We start from the raw sequence: 22809 nt of genomic DNA on the forward strand, positions 1-22809 counted from the left end.
CTTTGATCTTGTGGAAAAGTTTCACAAAAGAGGCCGTGCAGAAAAGTATGAGGTCGTTAATGCTCTAATGGCTTGAAAATTGAAGGAATGAGAGTTTATCTGCAACCATATGCAAAGAATGCAAAGATACGTGGAGCGCCTTGAAAGGATAAATGTGAACTTCGAAGAGGATTTGACCATTAACATGGTCCTTAACTCCTTGCCTCCTTGTTATGATCAGTTCATTATGGCTTATCATTTGAACAACATAGAGAGCACATGGGCCCAACTCTACAACCTGTTGCGAACAGCTGAGTCAAGAATAAAGAAGAATCAAACTCCTAACTCTACTAATGCTCTTGTCCTTGCCATTGGAAAAAAGAAAAGAAAGAAAATGAAAGTTCTCCTAAGTAGAACTGGAAGGGAAAGGCCCATGTTGGGTCATCTAGCAATGACCCAAAAGCAAATCCCAGTTCTGATATTCCTTTTGTTAGTGATCCCACATAGGCCATTTGCTTCTATTTAAATTATAAGAGCCATTGGAAATGAAGCTACCCCAAGTACTTGCAGGACATCAAGGATGACAAAGTGAAGCCATTGTCAGCAGGTATTTACATTATTCAAACTAATAACTCACATCCTACTCGTTCTTGGGTTCTGATTTGCAGTAACTAATTGAAAGTGAAGAGGTGGAGCATGGAAGAATGAATCTAATCATGGGAAATACGCAATCTTCTCCTGTTTCCAAGATTAGAACTTGTAGTCTTTTGCTTAGTAGTGATATTATATTAGATTTAATTAATTATTGTTATTCGTCAGAAATGACGCGAAATGGTGTGTATGAAACTGTGATTTGTTTTGATAGCTTAGGTAATAGTGTGTTTCATATTGATTCATCTAATGGTTTAGACATGACATGCTTGTGTTATTTTCGTCTTTGGCACATTAACAAGAAACGCATCGCCCAACTTTAAGAAGATGGAGTGTTGGAATCATTTGACCTAAGGCCAGATGATGAATGTGAATCTTGTATTTTAGGAAAATAACAAAATCACCGTTCATTGGATCTTGTGAAAGAGGTGAGGGTTTGTTGGATGTCATACACATAGATGCGTGTGGACCATTCAGATCCATCATAAGGGATGGTAATTGATTTTAAGTGACATTTACAGATGATTATAGTTGATATGGTAATATCTACTTAATCAAGCATAAATCAGAAACCTTTGAAAAGTGTGAAGAGTTTAAACATGGAGTCGAGAATCAATTAGGCAAGAAGACAAAGATGTTCCGATCGGACAGAGGCGGAGAGTATCATAATATCGATTTCCACGACTATCTCAAGGATTATGGAATTGTTTCACAATTGACTCAAACTAGGACACCGAAAATTAATGGTGTGGCTGAGAGGCGTAATCGGACCTTGTTAGGGTGCAAAAACCCTGAAATTTAGGGTTTCCCTTGCCAGCTCCTACTCGCCGAGTCTCTCATTAAATGACATGTCATGTCCCGCTTCTACTCGACGAGTCATAGCGCCAACTCATCGAGTAGACCTTAAGACTTGAAATTTAGAAGGAATAATAATGATATCTGACAATTGGGATGTTACATTTATTTTATAAAATGATATATTTTTTTATCATTGTACTTTTTAACATATCATTTTCATCCATTCCACCTTCAACTTTGTAAAATATCAACTACAACCTTTTATATGTCAACTTTCGTTTTATCCTCCGTCCCCATATATATATATATATATATATATATATATATATATATATATATATATATATATATATATATATATATAGGTTTTATGGAAAACAAAAGATCCTGGAAATCATACAAATGCATTAAAAAAATACATAGAGATCACAAGACTTTTTTTTGATTTTTTTTATGAAAAAATCGCAACTTTTACTACAAATTCGTTGATTTTTTTTTTGAAAAAAACCAATTTTAAAAAAAAAAATGGATTTTTTTTTCAGTGATTTTATTAAAAAAGCTACGATTTTTCAATAAAAAAATTTTTTAAAAAGTTTTGTGATCTTTAAGTATTTTTTTTTATATATTTTTATGATTTTTAGAGTTTTTTTTTGTTTTCCAAATAATTCTTCCATATATATATATATATATATATATATATATATATATATATATATATATATATATATATATATATATATATATATATATATATATAATACGATTTTCTCTCCCTTATTTTCTTAATATTCAACAAAAACATGTAAAAATTCATGACAAAGCGGAGTCTCAATTACTAGTCACATAAGTTGATGTACCACTTATGTCTTTATGGCATACTACGTTGTGTAAATTATAAATATACCAATACAATAAAATATAGGATAGTTCAAAGGCACATTAATGTAGGTATATTCCAGCATTGAGAACCCATATGTTGATGTTGTTTACGTTTGATATAGTTGGGACAATGTTGCCATATTATCATATTGGTTACAATAAATTTTTGGTCGAATTTTTTAACACCACATTTAGGGTATTATACAAATGCCAAAATGTTCATCATCAATGACAAAATTAATATTCTTATTGACTAATATCGTTGTTACCAATATCATAATGATTGTAGATGATTAATTGATTATTATAATAAATATAACTTGAAAATTTTCCAAGTTTTATTATAAGAATTTCATTACTAGTTTTTAGATTCGGATACATTGTATTAGTTTAGAAAAATGAATAATAATTGACCAGCTTTATACTTGTGACTTGTGAGTCGTGTTCTCCAATTTATAAAAGCAGTCGACTCCTATAAATAAAAAAATTATGATTATTATGATTATTGCTCTTGAGGGATATGGTCCTCCATGACTAGGATCCGATCTACAACCCAAATCCAACTTTAATATTTTGTACACGTCCGAATTTAAAATTGTTAAATATTATTTTTCAATTAATGTAATAACTATTGTGATACTAATTCACAAGTTTAACGTTCAAAACATGAAGTTAAAACTCAAAACTTAAATGCTTATAAATTTACTGATAATATAATATTTCATTTTGTCAAAACAAATCCCAAGTAAAAAACACAAAAAGTATAACTGATATTATAAGAAAGATGACCGTGATTGTTGGAGTAATACTTCCTTTTATCTTATTACAGATTTAGAAGTAAAATAAAAAAGATATTTTTAATTTTTAATAAATTAATAAAGAATAGAAAGCAAGCTAAGACTTAACTGGAGCTTGATTCTTGAAGACATGCATGTCATGAATTCTTCCAAAAAGGTCACACAGCTCACACCCAACGCATTCTCTCCTTCATAGTTTATATAACCACACACATTAACATGGTGTTTATGTGTGTGTGTGTGTGTTTCGATCTTTTCTCAACCTCCTTAATTAATTCATCAATGGCGGATCTGATGATGCCCAAGTTGATAAACCTGCTATCGTCTCTTCTTCAGAGAGCCGCGGAATCGAACGATCTCAACCGTCCATTACACACTCAGAAGATATCCATCTTCTACGGATTGATCCGACCCAATATAAGCATCGAGAAATACCTGGAGCGGATCTTCAGATACGCCAATTGCAGTCCGTCGTGCTATGTGGTGGCGTATGTTTATCTGGATCGGTTCGTGAAGAGTCAGCCATTTTTGCCGATTAACTCTTTCAATGTTCACCGATTGCTTGTTACCAGTGTACTTATCTCGATCAAATTCATGGATGATATGTGAGTTCCTTTTTCCTTTTGAATTTTGATCTAACTTCACTTCGTTTAATTATATATATGTGTGCATTATGGATTCAAATGGCGATTAATTTGTTGTTTTGAAAATGTTCAGATGTTTCAACAATGCGTATTACGCAAAAGTTGGAGGAATATCAACGGTTGAGATTAACCTGCTTGAAGTCGACTTTCTATTCGGGTTGGGGTTCCAATTAAACGTCACACCGGAGACATTCCGGGACTACTGTACATATCTTCAATCGGAGATGATGATGGGGTTTCCTCCTGTGTGCTCGGCTCCACCAGTTCTTACCATGGGCGCAGATCATTGTGCCATCATCAATGAAGATGATTGTCAATCTCAACATCATCAACCGCAGCTGGCTGTTTGATGGGCATATATGGGAATTACCCGGTGCGCTCGACTCCAGCTAAGGCTTTTTGGAGATGCGAAAATTTTCATGTGTTAAGTTTAAACTTTAAAGTAAGAAAGGTTTTTTTTAACACTTTCCATTGTTGTCCAAAAGCAAGCGTTTTACATGATTAAAAATTTTGGTCATTAGATCCACCTTAAATTCGCATCGATCTTAATGACTCAATCATTCAAAGACTCTTTCCCAATTACTGCTGAATCACATCAAAACTTATCGAAATCTAAAAAAGTAGCATCTTAAACTTTTTTTTTTTGTAATGAGTAATGATAATATATATTAGCTAATTAAAAATATTGTAATTATCATTGATTCAAGTCAGAATTAACGAATCGCATGTCTATCATTCAAAGACCTATTGACCAAAAGCAAAAGTTGATGATGGCATCTAAATTGTAAGAGCTTGTTATCGTTTAAATCTCATCAACCGAAGGTACAGATTAAAAATATGAGGAAAGACATCTCTAAGTATACGTAAAAATCCCAAAAATAATTGTATTTATTATAATTCTTTTATATTATTAGTTATGTTATTATCAGGGGTGGATATGTCTAGTAAGAAGCTGCATATCCTTAATTTTTCCCAACAATGTTACAAAAATTTTAAAAATATATATTAGTATATATTAAATGTTCATATTGCTTACCCTTGATCCAATTGTTGCATACCTTTTTGTTGAGATATAACCGATCGATATGGAGAAGAAGTTACGATTTTAAAACTTAACAAGAGATAAGATGAGGAAAAGTAAGAATCTAAAACAGAGATCAATGGATAATAAAGAGAAAATTTTGTAAAAGTAAAAATATTAAATATGGGCTTTGCGTGTTATGAGTTAAAGCCTAAGGTTGCATTTGGTTGTGAAAAAATCTTTAATTTGCAAACAAAAAAAATCCAGAAAATATGAAAATTATGAAAACACGTTTGGTCTGATAACTTTTCTAAAATTTTCCCGAAAAACAAAAAATCTTCTATTTTCAAAAATTAAAAAGAACTTGAAAATTTGATAATTATCGTTTTACATACATTTCTTTTCCAAAAGTTTTCTAAAATATATAAACACACATATATACACACAGACCCCAAACCCTCACCTACAACCCATTCATCCGCTCCCAACACACGCCATTTATATCCTATACCCCACACATACCGTACCCATCCTCACCATTCTCCACATTTATTTACCCATACCCCACACCCTACCCACAAACACTTACCTTTAACCACACCACACACACTCTCATTGTTTGTAAAATGTGATTTATGATGATAATTTTATATTTAAGTAATAATTCTATATGTACTTGCTACTATATATATATATATATATATATATATATATATATATATATATATATATATATATATATATTACTTAAAACAACATTTATTTAAATTTTGATAACAATTACAAGCTTTGGAAACTTGACGTGCCTGAAGCCATAATGAGTTTTTTAGAACTTTCAAAAATACACAATGAAGCACGTTTTCCAATTTTCTAAAACAAAATTGGAAACCTAAAAATTTAACCAAACACATTTTTTAAATTTTCCAATGAAAACTGAAAATGAAAACTCATCTGCTTTTTTGGAAAACTTTTCCAAGAAAAATGAAATATGCTTTCCACAACCATATGAAACCTAAAATTTTAATACAAAATCGCTTCACTTTTGGTCTCTTACAGTTTTAAACACACAATTTCATTGTACGGATAAAAACCGAAACTGCATCTTTGGAAAAACCGAAAAACTACATATTGCAGTTTTAAGATTACAAAAAACATGCATACGGTTTAAGGTTCGATTTTGGCCTAAAACCGAACCAAACTGCATAATGCTCACCCCTACCAATGGAGTTGTTTAATGGATTGTCAGATGACATTTACTTTCTATAAAGTACAAAGTCTATAAATACAAACATAAATATACATTGATTAAAAAGTACAAAACCTGCATATTTTTGGGTAGCTAGGTCAAACAATAACATAAATTTACATAATCAATCACCATTATTCAATCAAGTATCACAAGGGTATATTTTGGAATGCATATTTGTGGTGAGGCAAAACATGCACAAAAGGATATTATCTAGAATGAGTTATAATGGTTAAAACTGACCCAAAAAGTAAAGATCGATCAAGTGTAAAGAAACAAAAAGGATATAATATAACAAAATCTTTGCAATTTAGAAACATAAAGGATATAATGCATGAATACATTATATTACATAATATGATCATGGGAGATGAAGGAAATGCAACTAGTAATTGATCAGATCATATTAATTCCCCATTACATGTGCATCAAATACCTGTTTTTAGTCTTCTAAAAGTATGTTTACAAAAGAATACCATTAGACAATAGTTATTTTTTAAAAGAAATAACAGCCAGTGTAACACCATATTATGCAATGCCTGGAACTCAACTATGAACGTTAAAATACCAAGCGCACAGAGTCAAAGTCATGAAGATGAAAGTCAACTGGGGTGAGTGTAGTACATAGTTCCAAAATCCAAGATGTAGCATCAATGTTTCTTAAATCGGCTTGATCTTGAAATGAAGAGAGATCAGCGAGAACACAAAACACTTCAAGTCCTGAAACATTAATACTTCTATTACAATCAATTTATGGACATCTACAAAGTATACAAGTTTAATAAATAAGGATAAAATGATTCCATTGATGTTGTAAAGAATGTTCATCTGAAAAGAGAATCGGTGTAAACTGATCATCTTTTATATGTAAACTTTGTTCATGTATGTTACATATGTAATATATCAAGTATTTCCATGAATCCATTATAAATACTTTAATCATCTTTCCAAAGTTTCAATCAGAATTCAGAAATGGGACATTTGGAAATTACAAGCACTGAAAGTGTACCATGTAGCTCATGTTCTTGCCTATAAGAGCAACAGGCGAAGCATGAATCCAGAAACAAGATGCAGTTTATGTGATCACAAACAGACAGACCTTTTGGTTTGAAATCAATAACAGAAATGGATTACATACCTGGACGAGATAATAGAAGATGCGGAGGCCTTCAGGATCATTACTAGTCTGAACATCCATTAGCGACCCAATCTTGGAAGTAGTGAAGGAGATGTGTTCATTGCCCATCACAATCTCAAGCTCTTGTCGTCCTACACGATCTGGTTCTGGCCAGTTGTTGTCATCTTCCTTCATAATCTAACAACCAAACCAAAACCACAACAAATTACCATGTTTCCCTTGCAATGATCCACAAATTCAATCCGTTACACATATGTTTCCCTTGATGTTCTGATTTTATAAGTTTTTTTAGGACGAGATCTCTCAAAAGTTAACGAATTACCAACCAATCAATTCAAAACCCTAACAGTTTACTAATTAACTAAAGTCAGAAACCAAATAATGTCCGCAAATCCGAAAAGTAATAGAGCCTGTTGAAACCCTAACAAACGCGGTTATGCTAAAAAAAGAATCGACAGGTGAAGAGAAACACTAACATCGGAATCGGAGATAATACGGCGGCACTCTTTGAGAACAGAAGGGGTGAGGAAGACCTCCTTGCGAATCATGGTATCGTTCTTGTAGTTGGAGTTGTTGGCGTAGCGGAGCTTCCCGTCAGGTCGGAACTCAAACTCCAAAAATTCATGTCCAAACTTTCCCTTGTGCCCTACGTAGTACCTCAGGTAAAACTCCCCGCCGCCCGTCGCTCCGTTCTCCTCTTCTGCCATTTCTCTCCCGGAGGCTCCTTGGGTTAAAATTTTTAAGTTGTAGACACGTTTGAAAAAAAAAAAAAAAAAAACAAATAAATAAATAAATAATATTTGCTGTTTCGTCCCTGTATTAGAAAAAAAATATATTTTGGAAATATTCCTCTCAGATTCTAAATTTTAAAATGGTTTGTGTAAAGCTTTAGCTTTTTAAATTTTTATTATCATGAGATTTTTTGGAACATTAAGTGCTATATTTGAACAAATACATTAAACAGTGTAGCGATCAAAAGAAAATCTAGTATGTAGTACATGATCAAACAAATTAAGTTACCCTTATAACACAAGCCAATTTTATTCCAATGATAAGTTGCATAACATGAAAACATAACACTGGATTCATTCAAGATTCCTACATAATCCAAGACATAAGACATGTAAAAGCCACGAAAACTAGTGACTTAAACCCAACACGCACAAATGTGGATGAATTACGAACAATAGGCGATGGATTATTATTTTTTGAAGAAGGGATGGTGGTAGTGGTGGTGGTGGTGGTTGTAGAATCACCACCGGACTCCGCCTGTGGTGCTCTGGAAGGTGCTTCTGCCGCCTTACCTTCAACAACCACGTGAAGCTTCATTCCGGCATAGCAATGTAGTTGCTTACCACATATGAAATACCTATCTCCTGGTTTTGTCAAAGCAAATGTTGTGTTCCCATTACTACCTGGTTGTAGTACATTGGTCGTGTTGCACCCCTCATATCTATCTCGATTCACCTCCGCCACACTATGACTTGAAGAGTATTGAAAAGCTACAAAAATAAAAGCGTAGATTTAAATAAAAGCAACAGTAACTAACTAATCATTAGTATAACAATAAGAGTTCTTTTTTGAGATAAAGATACTCACAAAGAACGTCACCAACAACAAAATGTTTGTCTTGAGCCCATGAATCGACATCGGTGGCTATGTCCCAACCGGAGGTGTCACCCACCGTGTACGTTGTGGCTCTACACATTGATGCATAGCCAAGGATGGCTAAAACTGCCACAACTAGAAATATTGACCTTCTCATTTGTGGTTGATGGCATAGAAAAGGACATGAAATGTTGGTGTTATATATATATTAGATCGGTAGATCCAAGTAATGGCTCGATATATAATTAGATTACCTAATTTCTTGAAAACCCATTTTCTCCAAATGACCCTTGGTCTATGGTTGATGATCCATTTGAATATATATATATATATATATATATATATATATATATATATATATATATATATATATATATATATATATATATATATATATATATATATATATATATATATATATATATATATATATATATATATATATATTTAAGCAATCAAATATTTGTTTACACGGTTTAGGTAACCACAGTTCGTTACTAAACGTTCACCAATTTATGCAAACTTAAGTTGATAAATGATGAATTTCATTGCATAAATTGATTTAAAACTAAAAGTTTGTCCAATCTATAAAGTGATAAATTATTTGTGAGGTTTAGTTACATGATTTAAGGTTTAGAAAGTTGATTAATAGTTATGGGAAATTGAGTAATCTAACCCTTATAACGATCTTTTTGATATAAATAACCATTTTTTAACCGTATTGTTCTGGAGAGGTCTCTGGAATTCTGAATGTCATTCCACACCATGGTTCCGGAATATATTTGATTTTTTTTCTTATAAGTTTTGCTTTTATAAAATGTAATACATCGTTTCAGAATATATTTGTAATACATGGTTCGAGTATAATGTATAAGTTTTGGTTTCATAAAATGTATAACTTTTGGTTGTATAAAATATAAAATGCAATTAAAATGAACAAACAACTCATAAATACATAAACTACATAAAGGATATGTGTAGGTCATATTACATACTAGTTGTGAGACCTATGTATTACATAGGTTAATTTTACTATATATATATATATATATATATATATATATATATATATATATATATATATATATATATATATATATATATATATATATATATATAGGTATAAATATTTGACAACTTTGAATTTATAAGAAAAATAATAAATTATTATAATGAAAATGTTGTTTATCTTTTAAATTTAAACAAATAATTTAAATAAACAAACATAAAAAAAACTAATGAATTTTACTTTTGAGAATATTTTGAAATTAAAATATAAGTTTATTAATAACATTGATATCTATTTATTACTATATTTATTACAATTATTATATTAAAATATTATGTAGAATTTATAAAAATAGAAAAACTTACAAAATGACATATGAGAAAAAAATAATTCAAGTGACAAGTGACAAAAAAACATTCATTTATTAGAGTAGATACGATGTTCAAATTAGAGTAAATTACACGAATGATCCCTATGGTTTGGGATAATTTGCACGTTAGATCATTAACTTATTTTTTTAACTTGGAAGGTCACTCCTGTTTATTTTTGTTGTGCATTTGGTCCATGTCTTACCTAAAAATACTATTTTGACCTTGATTTTTTAATTTATTTAAATAAGATAGGGATAAAGTCAGGTAGTGTGAGGTGGAAGTGGGATTAGGCTTGTATTTATTTAAATAAATTAAAAAAAATCAATGGCAAATAGGCTTTTTAGGTAAGACAGGGACCAAGCATGCAACAAAAACAAACAGTTGGGACCTTTTGAGTTAAAAAATAAGTTAGAGATCAAACGTGCAAATTACCCCAAACCATAGGGACGATTTGTGTAATTTACTCTTCAAATTATATTTGTCCTTATACCCCCAAAATATTTCTGGTAGTCGTTTTTTATAACTCATAGCCCATGGACCGGTGGTTTTACCATCTACAATCGATTTCCCCATGATCAACGCCTCCAAGAACCAATACAAAAATACCCCATAATCCCCTCTGTTGTCAATCTGTTGTGGTACGTCTAGGGAATTTTCGAGGGTCATCTTGAAGCTCTCAAGTGAGATTGAATCTGTTGGTTCGATACCCCAGTAGTTGACTCCCACTAGCAGTTTGTGGATGCGAGCTCTCATACCTATGAACCAATCCTCATTTTTCGAACAGTAGCCTCCCTTCCAATGATTATCGTATATAGTCATTTGGAATATTTTCAAATCCAGAGCACACAAAAACCAATGAGCATGTGGTATATTGATTGGAATGTAAAGCTATAAAAAAATGTTAGAAATAATAATTAGTATATAAATACTCAAGTAATGTAATCCAAACAAAATTATATTGTATCACACTCTGCCCAAGCTGGGTAAACGGATCTGTCAGTCATGTCACTCCAGTCAAATGTATTCGTGTTGAAAGTTGACAGCACAACCGTCCACCGAGCATCGTCCGTTATACGTTATACCATCAATGATATCCACATCATGATGTGTTGCTAATTAATATTTTTTGCATTAAAGTAAGTATTGTTATTAGAAGCGTATTATGTAATAAGCAAATAATTATATTACTTACATCACATGACAACCATCCTCCATGACTATCCGCATATAACTGTGTCCAAAACTCAAGCGTAGCAAAACCGCTCGAATAATTGTGACCAAACAACAGTGAGCCATCTCGTTCTTTATAAGCAGTGTGTATGTTAGGATCTAAAAGATTGTTCAACGATGCCGGTTGTTGCCATGTAACACATTTCCTCTTCATTTGTATCTGTGGAGACTTATGTCATATACGCATAACATTTTGGCGCTTAGAACGTCTAAGAGGTGTTGACGTTTGTATTCATCCCGTGGAATCTCTTTTACATCTGACGAGTGAATAACCGGAGACGGCTTCTCATGGCCGTCATTCAGCGGATGTTCAGGGTCGTCATTCAGCGGTTGTTCGGGGGTGCAGAAGACATAGTCATGCTCCCATAACTCATTGTCATTGTAGTATCCTTGTATGGTTCAATAATATATACTTGTAAACGATGCAAAAAACATAACGACCATAAACATTGAAATAATTAAAATATTACCCTCATCCCCTTCGAGGTACGAACATCGTCTCCGGGAGTCTTATCGATAAGTTTTAGAACCATGGGTAAAGCAGCCTCATGCTCTGCTAAACGCTCCCCCTGAGACTGCAAATGCTCGCGACATTCATGGACCTCATTTTTCAATTGACCGAACTCGTTCTTCAAGTCACTAATAATCCATCCTTATCAATTGATGGGTTAGTGGCCGAAGGTGGTGGTGGTGGCGGAGAGATAGATCATCTATTTGTGCCTTATTTTCTCGAGGCTCATGGGTAGGGGAGTTTTTGGGTGATGGTGTTATGGAAGGTGCCCTATGAACTTCATTGTCAGGAAAATCAGGGCAATCAATCCACGTCGAGCTAACAATCCACCATTCAACACACATCTCATCTTTTGTAGGCTCTAACTTCAGTACAAGGCTCATGGGTAGGGGAGTTTTTTGCCGAAGTAATCAAGGAAACCCATCACCACCACTATGAGGTGGTGGCTGCCACCTCACGCCGCTATTTTGCTGCCACCAACCGCCACTTTGGTTGGATGTGTGATCTTACATGTGGTTCGACTATTATTTGAAATGATTTTGATGTATTTTGGTCTAGAATCATAACCACCACCAGTGCGAGGTGGTGGCTGCCACTATTGACCACCACTACCCGAGGTGGTAGTGGGTAGTGTCGGACTTAATTAACATTAATTAACCTAAAAACTTAGCCATTTGTATAATTGGAATGCGATTGGGTTGGAAACCGTAATTAGGGTTTAGAAAACCCTAATTTTTGATATGTTAACTTTGGAGTGTTCGGGCCCGTATTTTGGACCATTGGAATTGAATTATGAATTACGCCCGACGACACCGTATGATTAACCTAGTAGAATGATGGACTTAATTGATTAAGTCCTTAACGGATTAATTGTTTTTAATTAATCCTAATCGTCATTTTATGTGAAAACCCTAATTGTGTTGGGCTTTTCTATTGGGCTTAAATGTTTTGGGATTCTTGATGGGCCACCTAATAACAAGTATATTGACTAGGAAATTTGGATGGGCTTTAGGGTAAGGCCTATATGAGGGGTTTGGGCCCAATTTGGAAAATCGTGCCATATGTTGGGCCTAGGTTCATTATTTGGCATTTAGGCCTTCAGAGTGTGTGCTTGGGCCTTGGGCGAGGATCAAGCTAGGTTGGGGTAAAGTAGTCTTTTACCCTAAGCATGGACTTATGGTTATGTATTGGAACCCTATTGTTAATTGGGTGAGGCTTTTATGCTGACAGTTTGGGAATCTGTCATCCAACAGCTAGAGTTTTATCTACGGGACTTCAGTAGTGCGAGGTGAGTTGCCTTCCCTGTATGAGTCGATCGAAGGCACCAATGTTGGCCCACAAGTAGTTTTTTATAGCAGAGATGATTGTCTTTGTGATAATTGTCTGGTATGCTACTATCTGTAGCGACTTATGTGCTTGTATGTTATGATATTATGTGGTAGTGGTAGGAGGGGTGAAGTAGGCCTCGTAACCAATTAAAATAAACCAAAGGGTAGGTCGGGCACCCAGATATGCCTGATAGTATGTTTATGATATGATATTATGTGGTAGTGGTAGGGGTGAATTTGTAACACTTGTTCCAGTTATTACTTAATTTATGTAAGATCTAGGGTTTTGGTGGTGGACTCGGCGAGTTGGGAGTCCAACTCGTCGAGTAGAAGTCATCTCAGCGGCGTGGGATCTACACCCTACTCGAAGAGTTGTAAGTCTGACTCGGTGAGTAGGCGCTGTTAAGACAAAACCATAATTTTAGGGTTTGCACCCTATATAATCTTCTTATGAGCCTTGAGGCTGACCTCCCATCAGCCTCCAAACACTAAGAACGTCGATGCTAACCCTAATCCCTATCCTCTTCCATTTTGTGAGCTAGAGTAAGATTTGAAGCTTAAGAAGAAGGAGATAATGAGGAGATCCATCAAACCAAGCACCCATCCTTGAGCTTAATCATCTTGTGCACTGTTGTAAGTCTTCAAGCCTCGATTTTTATTAAAGTATAATGCTAGATCTTGAGTTTACTCTTCATTTCCTATCCTTCTTATTGAATGCATGCATGGGATTCATAAAGTTTGTAACTTTATGAATCTCTAGAGCAAAATGGTCACAAGGTGGGCTAGATATGGCTTTTGGTCGAGTAAGGACGCCATGTAATGGTTTAAGGCATATTTCCCTCTTTTTAGCCATTTTGACGTAGGGATGTGCATTGGACATGCATGTCCATAAATCTTCCATATTTGGGACGTTTTGAGGACTAGGAACCTTTCTGGAAAGGAGGGATTTCGAATCCCTAGAGTTCTGGACCAAATGGCAAAGTTTTGGAGCTTTCCAACCTTTATTAAGGACCTTAGAGCGTTTGGAACAGTTCTAGAAGGTAAATTTGGAAACTTTATCCTTCTAGGTGCCTTAGGGCTTTAGATCTAAGCCTTGGAATCCATGTATGATATCGACAAACAAACAGGAAGGGAGACTCGGCAAGTTCCCCTATCGACTTGATAAGTCAGCCAAATGGGTTTACGGCCAATAGGTTCACGTCCAAAGGGGTTTGCGGCTAGGAGTTTGCAGTTGAGAGTTTGCGGCCTCAAACCTTAGGGGACTCGAAGAGTTATGCGAGGAACTCGACGAGTTGTTGGTTATACTCGGCGAGTTGAGGTCAATATGGACTGTTGACCTTGACTGAGGATCTTGACCTTGACAAGGGTAGACTTTAGGGGTATTTATGGGATTGCGTATGTTAATCATTTGATGATTAAAGGTGATTGAAGAGAAGCAACATGGGACATATTTGACATCAGTTTACCTTTCCAGCATTCAAGAGGTGAGTCTCCTCACCATACCAATGGGTCTAAGGCACCAAGGTCGACCCATTATGTAGAGATGTGTGGTATACTTATTATGTAGAGTTATGTGACACACTAGTTGATGTAGTGATGTGTGGTATGAAAGTCGAGTATATGCTTTATGATATGCTATGCTATTTGTTTTGTGATAATTGCATGAAAGATCATGGGGCGAGCCCATGACACTTGGATGTAAGACCATGTGGGGGAGCCCATGGCTGTCCGGAAGGGAAAGACCATGGGGGAGCCCATGACATATAAGTGTAAGACCATGTTGGGGAGCCCATGGCATCCTTATGCAGGGATATGTGGTAGAGATGGCTTATGGCTAATTTGATATGTTATGTGGTAGAGATAGCTTTTTAGCTTGTATAACATGTGCTATGTGGCTTGTGTATGTGTGGTATGCTCTAAGGAACTCACTAAGCACTAGCTTATAGTTTCTGGATTTGTTTCAGGTACATTTGAGCCCAAGGGCAAGGGCAAGGCGTGATGATGCGGCGTGCACTCTCTCACTGATGTTTTACGGGACACTCTGATAATTTTAAATACATTTGTAATGGATGTGAATTTGAAAACAATTGTTCTGAATGATTGGTAATGTGTTTGATTGATTAAACATGAAAATTTCCTTTTAAAAATTTGGTTTGTTACAGAAATAGACCCCGTAACCGGTTGAAATAAACCGGAGGGTAGGTCGGGCACCCAGATATGTCTGACATGGGTAGGTCGAGCACCCAGGTATGCATGACAGGGGTAGGTCAGGCACCCTGATATACCTGACATGGGTAGGTTGAGCACCCATGTATGCTCAGTAGAGTAGGTCGGACACCAGATATGCCTGACAGTATGATTATTATATGGTATGTGGTATGATGAGGGAACTCGCTAAGCTTCGTGTTTACAGTTTTCAATTTCGGTTTCAGGTACTTATTCTTCAAAAGGAAAGAAGCTGACATGATCGCAACGCATCACACCATGATTTCCGCATTATGAGATCTTTGAGAGCTATACTCTGATATTACTTTTCTCTAACATATTTTGGGTTATTTGAAATACTGGTTTTTTATTATGAAATTGGTTGACAGTATTGATGTTTCATACTACTGGTTTTTATAATTACATATTTAAAAATGAAAATTTTGGCTCTAAAATTTGGGATGTTACATGTTTATTCTCTTTCGGTTTCTTCTAGATGTATAAGATTGTCGACCTTATTGAATACAGTAAAAAATTGTTTGTACAATTGATCCCAAATTATCATTCCCCATAGATATCTACTACATAAAAAATTAGTTAACAAATAAATTTTTAAAAATATTTGTAACGATAAGTAATTAAAATCAATAATTATAAAATAGTCGATATTATACCTACTGAATTCATCAAGGTTGGATAGCAAAGCGAAGTACTTTTCTGTAACAGACGTTTAGCCAACCACCAATTAAAACCATTTTCTAATAGGTATCAAAGACATAAACGAATTGCATCCTCGTCCGATAACTCATTAAATGAATTTTTAAACACCTTCGTAACGTGGTCTAATTTGACCGATACATTCTTCGGGGCCATAGAAAGGCATAGAAGGTAGCGCCAGATGCAGAAACAGGAAAGCAGTCACCAAACTGGAAGTCGTTGATGTGTCAAAATTCTTTCTTTACAAAAGACAGCTCGTAACCCCCAATCTCAAAACCATTTCCTCTACTTGGCTTTGAGGGTCGGTGACAACTTCGTGACAAAAGACGTAATGTAGAAGCAAATTATCCCCATCTACATTAGAAATGTCTAACCACCTCCCAAAACATGTATTATTGAACATAGCCTCGCATTCGGGTCTGTTTCTGAATGTTGCAATAATTTTCCCGTCGATTTTGGTTTTACACGAGAGTGTAATTGATGCATCAAAAATCATGTCGTGTCGCACAAATAAAAAAGGTGTTATCACTTCATTATAAAATGGAAATGACAAATATTTTGGACCAGTTCCTTACCTGTTCTTCATATTCCAGAAGAGTCCATCGTGTTCCGAAACAGTTTCCGGAGGCTTCCGGGATGAAATTTAAAGATCCAGAACAAGACATTTCGACGTAACATCTAAAGTGATTTTAAGTTGGTACTACAACAATCACATCTTTAATTTATACCCCAAAACGTTTTAGTTCATTCCGGAGGTGGTCTACGAATTCTGGAAAAGTAAGTAAGAGTAGAAAATAGGAACTTTAAATAAACAAAGAGAAAATAAAATAGGAACTTTAAATAAACAAAGAGAAAATAAAGAACATATGTACATGATTTTAGAGTTTTTTTGGAGGTAGCAGAGCTTTCTACTTTGAATAGAAATGTCGGAGCCACCAATCTTTCTAATGAGGATGACTCATGGCAGTCTAACTTTCTCCTGATGGCAACTTTTACGTACATGATTTTAGAGCTTTAATCGACTTAAAATTAACCATTTTGGCGTGTAACCCAACTATTTGGGTTAACGTTGTTCCTATCAAGCTCATATTTTTGTTTAACGTGCTTGCATGGATCATATTCCTTCTGTAGTTGCATTATCTCGAAGGGTATATCTCTTCCGTCCATTTCCTATTTTTTTGTGGCTCGAAGATTTACGAGACATGTCATATACTTGTTGGGTGTTCCTTTGCGTCTAATACTTTAAGATGGCTTTTCAATTGGTGTAACATTCATTATTAGAGATTTGATAAGGTCAACAAGTACATTAAATTTGTGTCTTACAAAAAAAATGCAAACTTCAACTCGCTATCTTGTATGGCTACTTGGGTACGTTTGGAGGGCTAAAAATGATTTACTTTTATAGGACTCGTATATCTTTTATTAAATTGGTGGATAATATTCTCATGATCGTGTTTAGTTGGTTTAAACATAGAGAGAATCATCGGGAATGTAAATGGGTACGGGGTAGATTGAGTTTGTTTTCCCTTTAACATTATGTAATATGCTTTGGTTTTTTTGTTTTTTTGTCTTGTTACTTTATAAGTTATGATTTTTATGAAATTTTGTTGGTTCCAAAAAAATAAGCTATATATATATATATATATATATATATATATATAATATATATATATATATATATATATATATATATATATACTCTAATAAATAAAGATATTTTTGATACATGTCACATTCTCATTTATTTTGTTACATGTAATTTTGTGATTATTTTAAATTAATGTTTATTCTACATGTCATTTTATGGTTTTTTCATTTTATTAAATTTTAGATAGTATTTAAATTATTTATTTAAATTTAAAAAAATATATTTTAATTTTTATAATTCAATATTTTTTTCACTTTTCTAAATTCATAGTTTTCAAAGGTTTAGGATTTTATATTTAGTTTTTCTTTAAAATAAACCAATATAATAATAAATCTCACACACCTAATATGTTACTAAAAGCAAGTTAAATATTGTATGGTCGTTTATTAAACTTTTATTTTTTTAAGACTAACTCCTAAAAAACATCCATGTTGCCATCCAAAGAAATACATTTTTTTAACCAAATAAACATGTAGCCAGAAGCATAACATGGCCAACACACGTCCTTCCAACTGCGAGATCACATAGTATGTGGCTGAGAAGCGAGAAATGAAACACATAACAAAAGTATGTGACGTGTCACTTGTCGATAAGTCCACGTATACACTAACAGATTGGATATTTCATCCACCAATCCACGATACTCTATCCCGTTATCCGTATACTATGTGGGCCAGATGCAATCCCCCAACCCCAATACATAAATTTAATAAATTTATTAGTTAAAAAACTAAAAAATAATAAAACTAAGATAATAAATATGTTACGTCTTGTAAGAATAGATGAATTTGAAGAGGAAAAAAATACCAATATTTTTTTTTTAATTATTTCTATTGTTTCTGTATATTTATTTTACCATTAATAAGGTGAAAAAATGTTTTAAAAACTGAAAGTCTTTAAACAGAAGCTGATGCATACAGTCATACTAGTGCATCTCTTTGATCAGTTCACCAACACCACATATCAACCTCGGTCTTCATCTCTCTCCTCGATCTCTTTCAAATTACAGCAGCCACGCTTCGTCACTTTAGGTAATGCCGGAGAACTTCCTTTGACCTCATGTAATAATTTGTGTTGTAGGCACCATTACAAGTATTTCGACACCGTTTTTTAAGATGAATTCGTCTACTTACGGAAAAAAAAGCATCCGATTTTGTTTATTTTGCGAATATTTGTGGTGGTGAATGATAATAATATGATATTAGAAGTGTCTACTCGTCGGAACTGTTAAAATGTTCGGAAACTTGGTGTGATTGCATATTTTCTATGCAGTATGGTTAGATTCTTCAAAATTGATGTCAAAGTACTAAGTAGTTCAATTGGTAGTGATATTGGGGAAAAGGCAATGGACACGAATATGCTGATTGATTATTAATGCAGTTATGTTTAATTATAATGCGGTCTTAATCTGTAATATTGGTTCGCTTTTGATGAGGTCTGATTGCTTTCTGTATATTATTAGCATCTCAGGCATGAAACGAGAGTGATGATAGAATATCTAGGGTGATTTATGGCTGAGATGAGAGTAATGTGAGATATTGTTTCAGAGCAATGAATTGGAGCTCTGGTAGAGCTCATAATTTGGAGCTTTCTTTTTGGGATAACATTCTTATTTTTTTTTTTCTAATTGGCAGAAAATTGAAGTGATCTACAAGAAACCTGAAGACCTGTTCAGCAATTCTGATTATGGTTGCTGCTAAAAGACTTTACCAAAGCATGTGATTCTAATTCTTTCAAGACTAACGCCATATATATGATGGCTACAACTGCAGTTATCGGACTAACAGCAGGAAAAAGAATCCTGTGTTCATCATCTTACTACTCTGATGTGAATGAAAAGCTATCCTGCAGTAGCAATCTGGGGTTCACATATGTCCCCACTACAAATTTAATCTCTTCAAAGAAGTCCCCCAACTATACCCATAGTATTACACGCAGTCGAGATACATCTCCTGTGAGAGCTTTGAAGGAACATGTAGATACTACTGTAGCTCCTCCAATTACAGACAAATGGGTTCAGGGGTTTGAATTTGATCATCTGGATGAGGAAGTCTCTGAGCATGATCTCCCAGTTGATGCCCTACTCTTATTACACAAATCTTTGCTGGAAAAACAGTGGACCCTTTCAACTGATGCTCCAACAAAAGATAAAAGCAGCAGAAAGGTACATGTGACTGGTTCAGGGGTATCTGCTCGAAGGCGTAGAATAAATGCTCAAAACAAAACACCAACTGTAAATCAAGGTGGTGGAAGAATTGGAAACAAACAGTTGAGATCCATAATCAGTCCAGAACTTGTTCAAAACTGTCAGAAAGGGTATCTTAAAGGTATGAAGAATGAAACCTTGCTCACTCACTCCGAGGTGGTTGCTCTATCAGAGAAGATCAAAATCGGTCTACACTTAGAGGAAGAGAAGTCAAGGTAATGAATGCAGTTTCTCTGGGATCATAAATGAATGTTTATTCAACTGTAAATGAATGTTTTTTCAGACTGAAAGAACGATTAGGATCTGAACCTTCAGAGAAGCAACTAGCAGCTTCCCTAAAGATATCCCGAGTTGAGTTGCAAGCCAAACAGATTGAGTGCAGTTTAGCAAGAGAGAAGCTGGCATTGAGCAATGTTGGTCTGGTGATGTCTGTTGCATTAAAATATAAACACATGGGAGCCGATATGTCTGACCTAATTCAGGTCTCTGAACTTAAGAATACAATATTATTAAGTCTTAATTTGTAGATAAACATTCTATAACTCTGGAATTCTCTTATTTGATGATGTAGGGAGGTCTAATTGGACTACTGAGAGGGATAGAGAAGTATGATTCATCACGAGGTCACAAGATTTCTACATATGTCTATTGGTGGATTCGCCAGGTGAGGATTACATGAAAAGGAAAGAGACAGTTTATGTGTATTTGTTTAGTTCATGTAACATGTTTTTTATGATGACAGGGTGTGACGAGAACATTCTTTGAGAATTCAAGAACCCTAAGATTGCCTACTCACTTGCATGAAAGACTTAGTGCAATCCGAAATGCCAAAGCCAAATTAGAGCGAAAGGGAATCACCCCATCAATTGATGTGAGTTAATTAAACACTTGGAATTTGTGTTCATCGTTTCGTTTTATATCCTTATTCTCTTATGTCCATGTAGAAAATTGCGGAGACACTGAATATGTCTAGAAAAAAAGTTACAAACGCCACTGAGGTACTAAAAAGTATTTGAGAAACCTGTATTTTTTCAATTTATCATATCCTGTTTATTAATCTTTAAATACTTGTCAATGCAGGCAGTTTGTAAAGTGTTCTCACTCGATAAAGAAGCTTTCCCTTCTTTAAACGGTCTTCCTGGAGAAACCCTTCACAGTGTAAGTTTTATTTATTTAACCAAATTAACAAAAATCACTTTTTATTTCTTCATTTTATTTTTTTGACCTCTTTCCTTTAACTACCTGCAGTACATAGCAGACGATTGCCCTGAAAACGACCCGTGGCATGGAGTAGATGAAGGCGCTCTCAAGGTACTTAAAATCAGATAAACTTTTTACTTTTTAGGGCTAAAGGGCATTCACGTCTTTTCCAATCCAAGAGATTTGATTTGTTTGTTATTTTACAGGATGAAGTAAGAAATCTAATTAAAATGACACTAGGGGAAAGGGAAAGAGAGATTATCCATCTTTACTATGGTTTGGACAACGAATATCTTACTTGGGAGGATATCAGTCGAAGGTATCTCAATCTCATTCAGCTTCAGTCTATAAAAGAAACAGACATCGATATTCATTTCAACTGTTACTGATATTGATGCTGATACTGATACTGATACCGTTGTAGGAAGGGATTGTCGAGGGAAAGAGTGAGGCAGGTTGGCCTAGTTGCATTGGAGAAATTAAAACATGCTGCAAGAAATACGAAACTGGCTGCAATGCTGGTCAACCATTAAATTTTTTTTTGGTAATTATATTTTATGTACATACAAATAATTATGATATGGTTATTTAATTTCCGGTATTAATATTTCTCAACCAGTATACATTACTGACTTAAAACCCTTGTTTTGCACCATGAGAGAGCAGTGTATAGAAAAGTGTTATACTGCAGGAAAATCGATTAATACACGTATTTTGAGCTCAATGGAATCAAAATTTGCTGACTCCACCGTTTTTTTTTTTCTTTCCTTACTATACTAATCATGCATCTAACAAACATATTTTGATTGATATATAGTATATTAATTAGTGTTGATTGTCAATAATATATAACTATTGTGATGATAGCAATAAAAGAATTGTGAAAGAATTAAACTGAATATTTCATGTACCTGGTTAATTTTGGTATTGAGAATTGGAGGATCCCAAACGAAATTTACCTAATTACATATCTTTTGTTAATTATAAGAAATGCTAATTTAAGTGAGCATTTATTTAAAATCAAATTGTTTATTGTAAGTTGTTATTTGTTATTAGTTAATAACATTTAAGTTAGAGATTGTTGGAACTTTTTTTTTTTTTTGTTGCTTGCTACTTATCAGTAACTAAAGTTATTGTTTGTTAAAAATCAAAATCTAATTGTGATTATTGTGCTAATAAAAATGAATTTAATTTGGTTAGGGGTTACTCATATTTTATGTTGGATGATGCCGACCCAATGAACAACCCCTAACCAAATTAACTCATTGTAAAAGGGAGCTGATTTTTCTACATTGTTGGGAATTGGATCCATTATCTCGATTCACTCATTGTAAAAGGAAGCTGATTTTTCCACATTGTTATTTTAATCATGTAAAATCGAAATTCAAACAAATAACTAAAAATAGGCCTGTAAACGAACCAAACGAACGCGAACAAGGTCTTGTTCATGTTCGTTCGTTTAAGTTAGCCGAACAATAAACGAACACGAATGGATAAACGAACGAGATTTTCTTGTTCATGTTCGTTCGTTTAACAAATTACTTTGTTCATGTTCGTTCATTTATGTTCGTGAACATGCTAAACGAACATAAACGAACAAAGATAAAAAAAAAACACAATTGA

The 22809-nt window shown here is 34.0% G+C and overlaps 4 protein-coding genes across 5 annotated transcripts; 2 read left to right on the forward strand and 2 right to left on the reverse strand.

The window, feature by feature from the left end:
• Nucleotides 1-3224: 3224 nt before the first annotated feature.
• On the forward strand, nucleotides 3225-4274 carry LOC145028448 (cyclin-U4-1-like). Its single transcript, XM_078977142.1, has 2 exons — nucleotides 3225-3709; nucleotides 3822-4274. Exons 1-2 carry the CDS (start codon nucleotides 3324-3326, stop codon nucleotides 4096-4098), a joined length of 663 nt encoding a protein of 220 aa, XP_078833268.1. The 5' UTR covers nucleotides 3225-3323; the 3' UTR covers nucleotides 4099-4274.
• A 2099-nt stretch (nucleotides 4275-6373) lies between these two features.
• LOC145028450 (protein mago nashi homolog) lies at nucleotides 6374-7917 on the reverse strand. Its single transcript, XM_078977144.1, has 3 exons — nucleotides 7630-7917; nucleotides 7154-7330; nucleotides 6374-6735 (listed from the first exon to the last, which is right to left on the reverse strand). The coding sequence occupies exons 1-3, from the start codon at nucleotides 7858-7860 to the stop codon at nucleotides 6676-6678; spliced, it is 468 nt and encodes a 155-aa protein (XP_078833270.1). The 5' UTR covers nucleotides 7861-7917; the 3' UTR covers nucleotides 6374-6675.
• A 192-nt stretch (nucleotides 7918-8109) lies between these two features.
• LOC145028449 (stellacyanin-like) lies at nucleotides 8110-8948 on the reverse strand. Its single transcript, XM_078977143.1, has 2 exons — nucleotides 8753-8948; nucleotides 8110-8655 (listed from the first exon to the last, which is right to left on the reverse strand). Exons 1-2 carry the CDS (start codon nucleotides 8916-8918, stop codon nucleotides 8252-8254), a joined length of 570 nt encoding a protein of 189 aa, XP_078833269.1. The 5' UTR covers nucleotides 8919-8948; the 3' UTR covers nucleotides 8110-8251.
• Nucleotides 8949-18538: 9590 nt separating this feature from the next.
• Nucleotides 18539-21934, forward strand: LOC145028442 (RNA polymerase sigma factor sigA-like). Of its 2 annotated transcripts, none has more exons than XM_078977133.1 (10): nucleotides 18539-18811; nucleotides 19415-20201; nucleotides 20270-20468; nucleotides 20558-20650; nucleotides 20729-20857; nucleotides 20931-20984; nucleotides 21067-21144; nucleotides 21235-21297; nucleotides 21393-21505; nucleotides 21611-21934. In XM_078977133.1, exons 2-10 carry the CDS (start codon nucleotides 19534-19536, stop codon nucleotides 21717-21719), a joined length of 1506 nt encoding a protein of 501 aa, XP_078833259.1. In that variant the 5' UTR covers nucleotides 18539-18811; nucleotides 19415-19533; the 3' UTR covers nucleotides 21720-21934. The 2 variants fall into 2 exon arrangements, with proteins under 2 accessions (XP_078833259.1, XP_078833260.1); XM_078977134.1 differs by lacking the exon at nucleotides 18539-18811 and adding an exon at nucleotides 18823-18841.
• Nucleotides 21935-22809: the final 875 nt, after the last annotated feature.

The sequence above is a fragment of the Lactuca saligna genome, chromosome 2 (assembly GCF_052625555.1).
Source record: "Lactuca saligna cultivar CGN05327 chromosome 2, ASM5262555v1, whole genome shotgun sequence".
Lineage (NCBI taxonomy): Eukaryota > Viridiplantae > Streptophyta > Magnoliopsida > Asterales > Asteraceae > Lactuca > Lactuca saligna.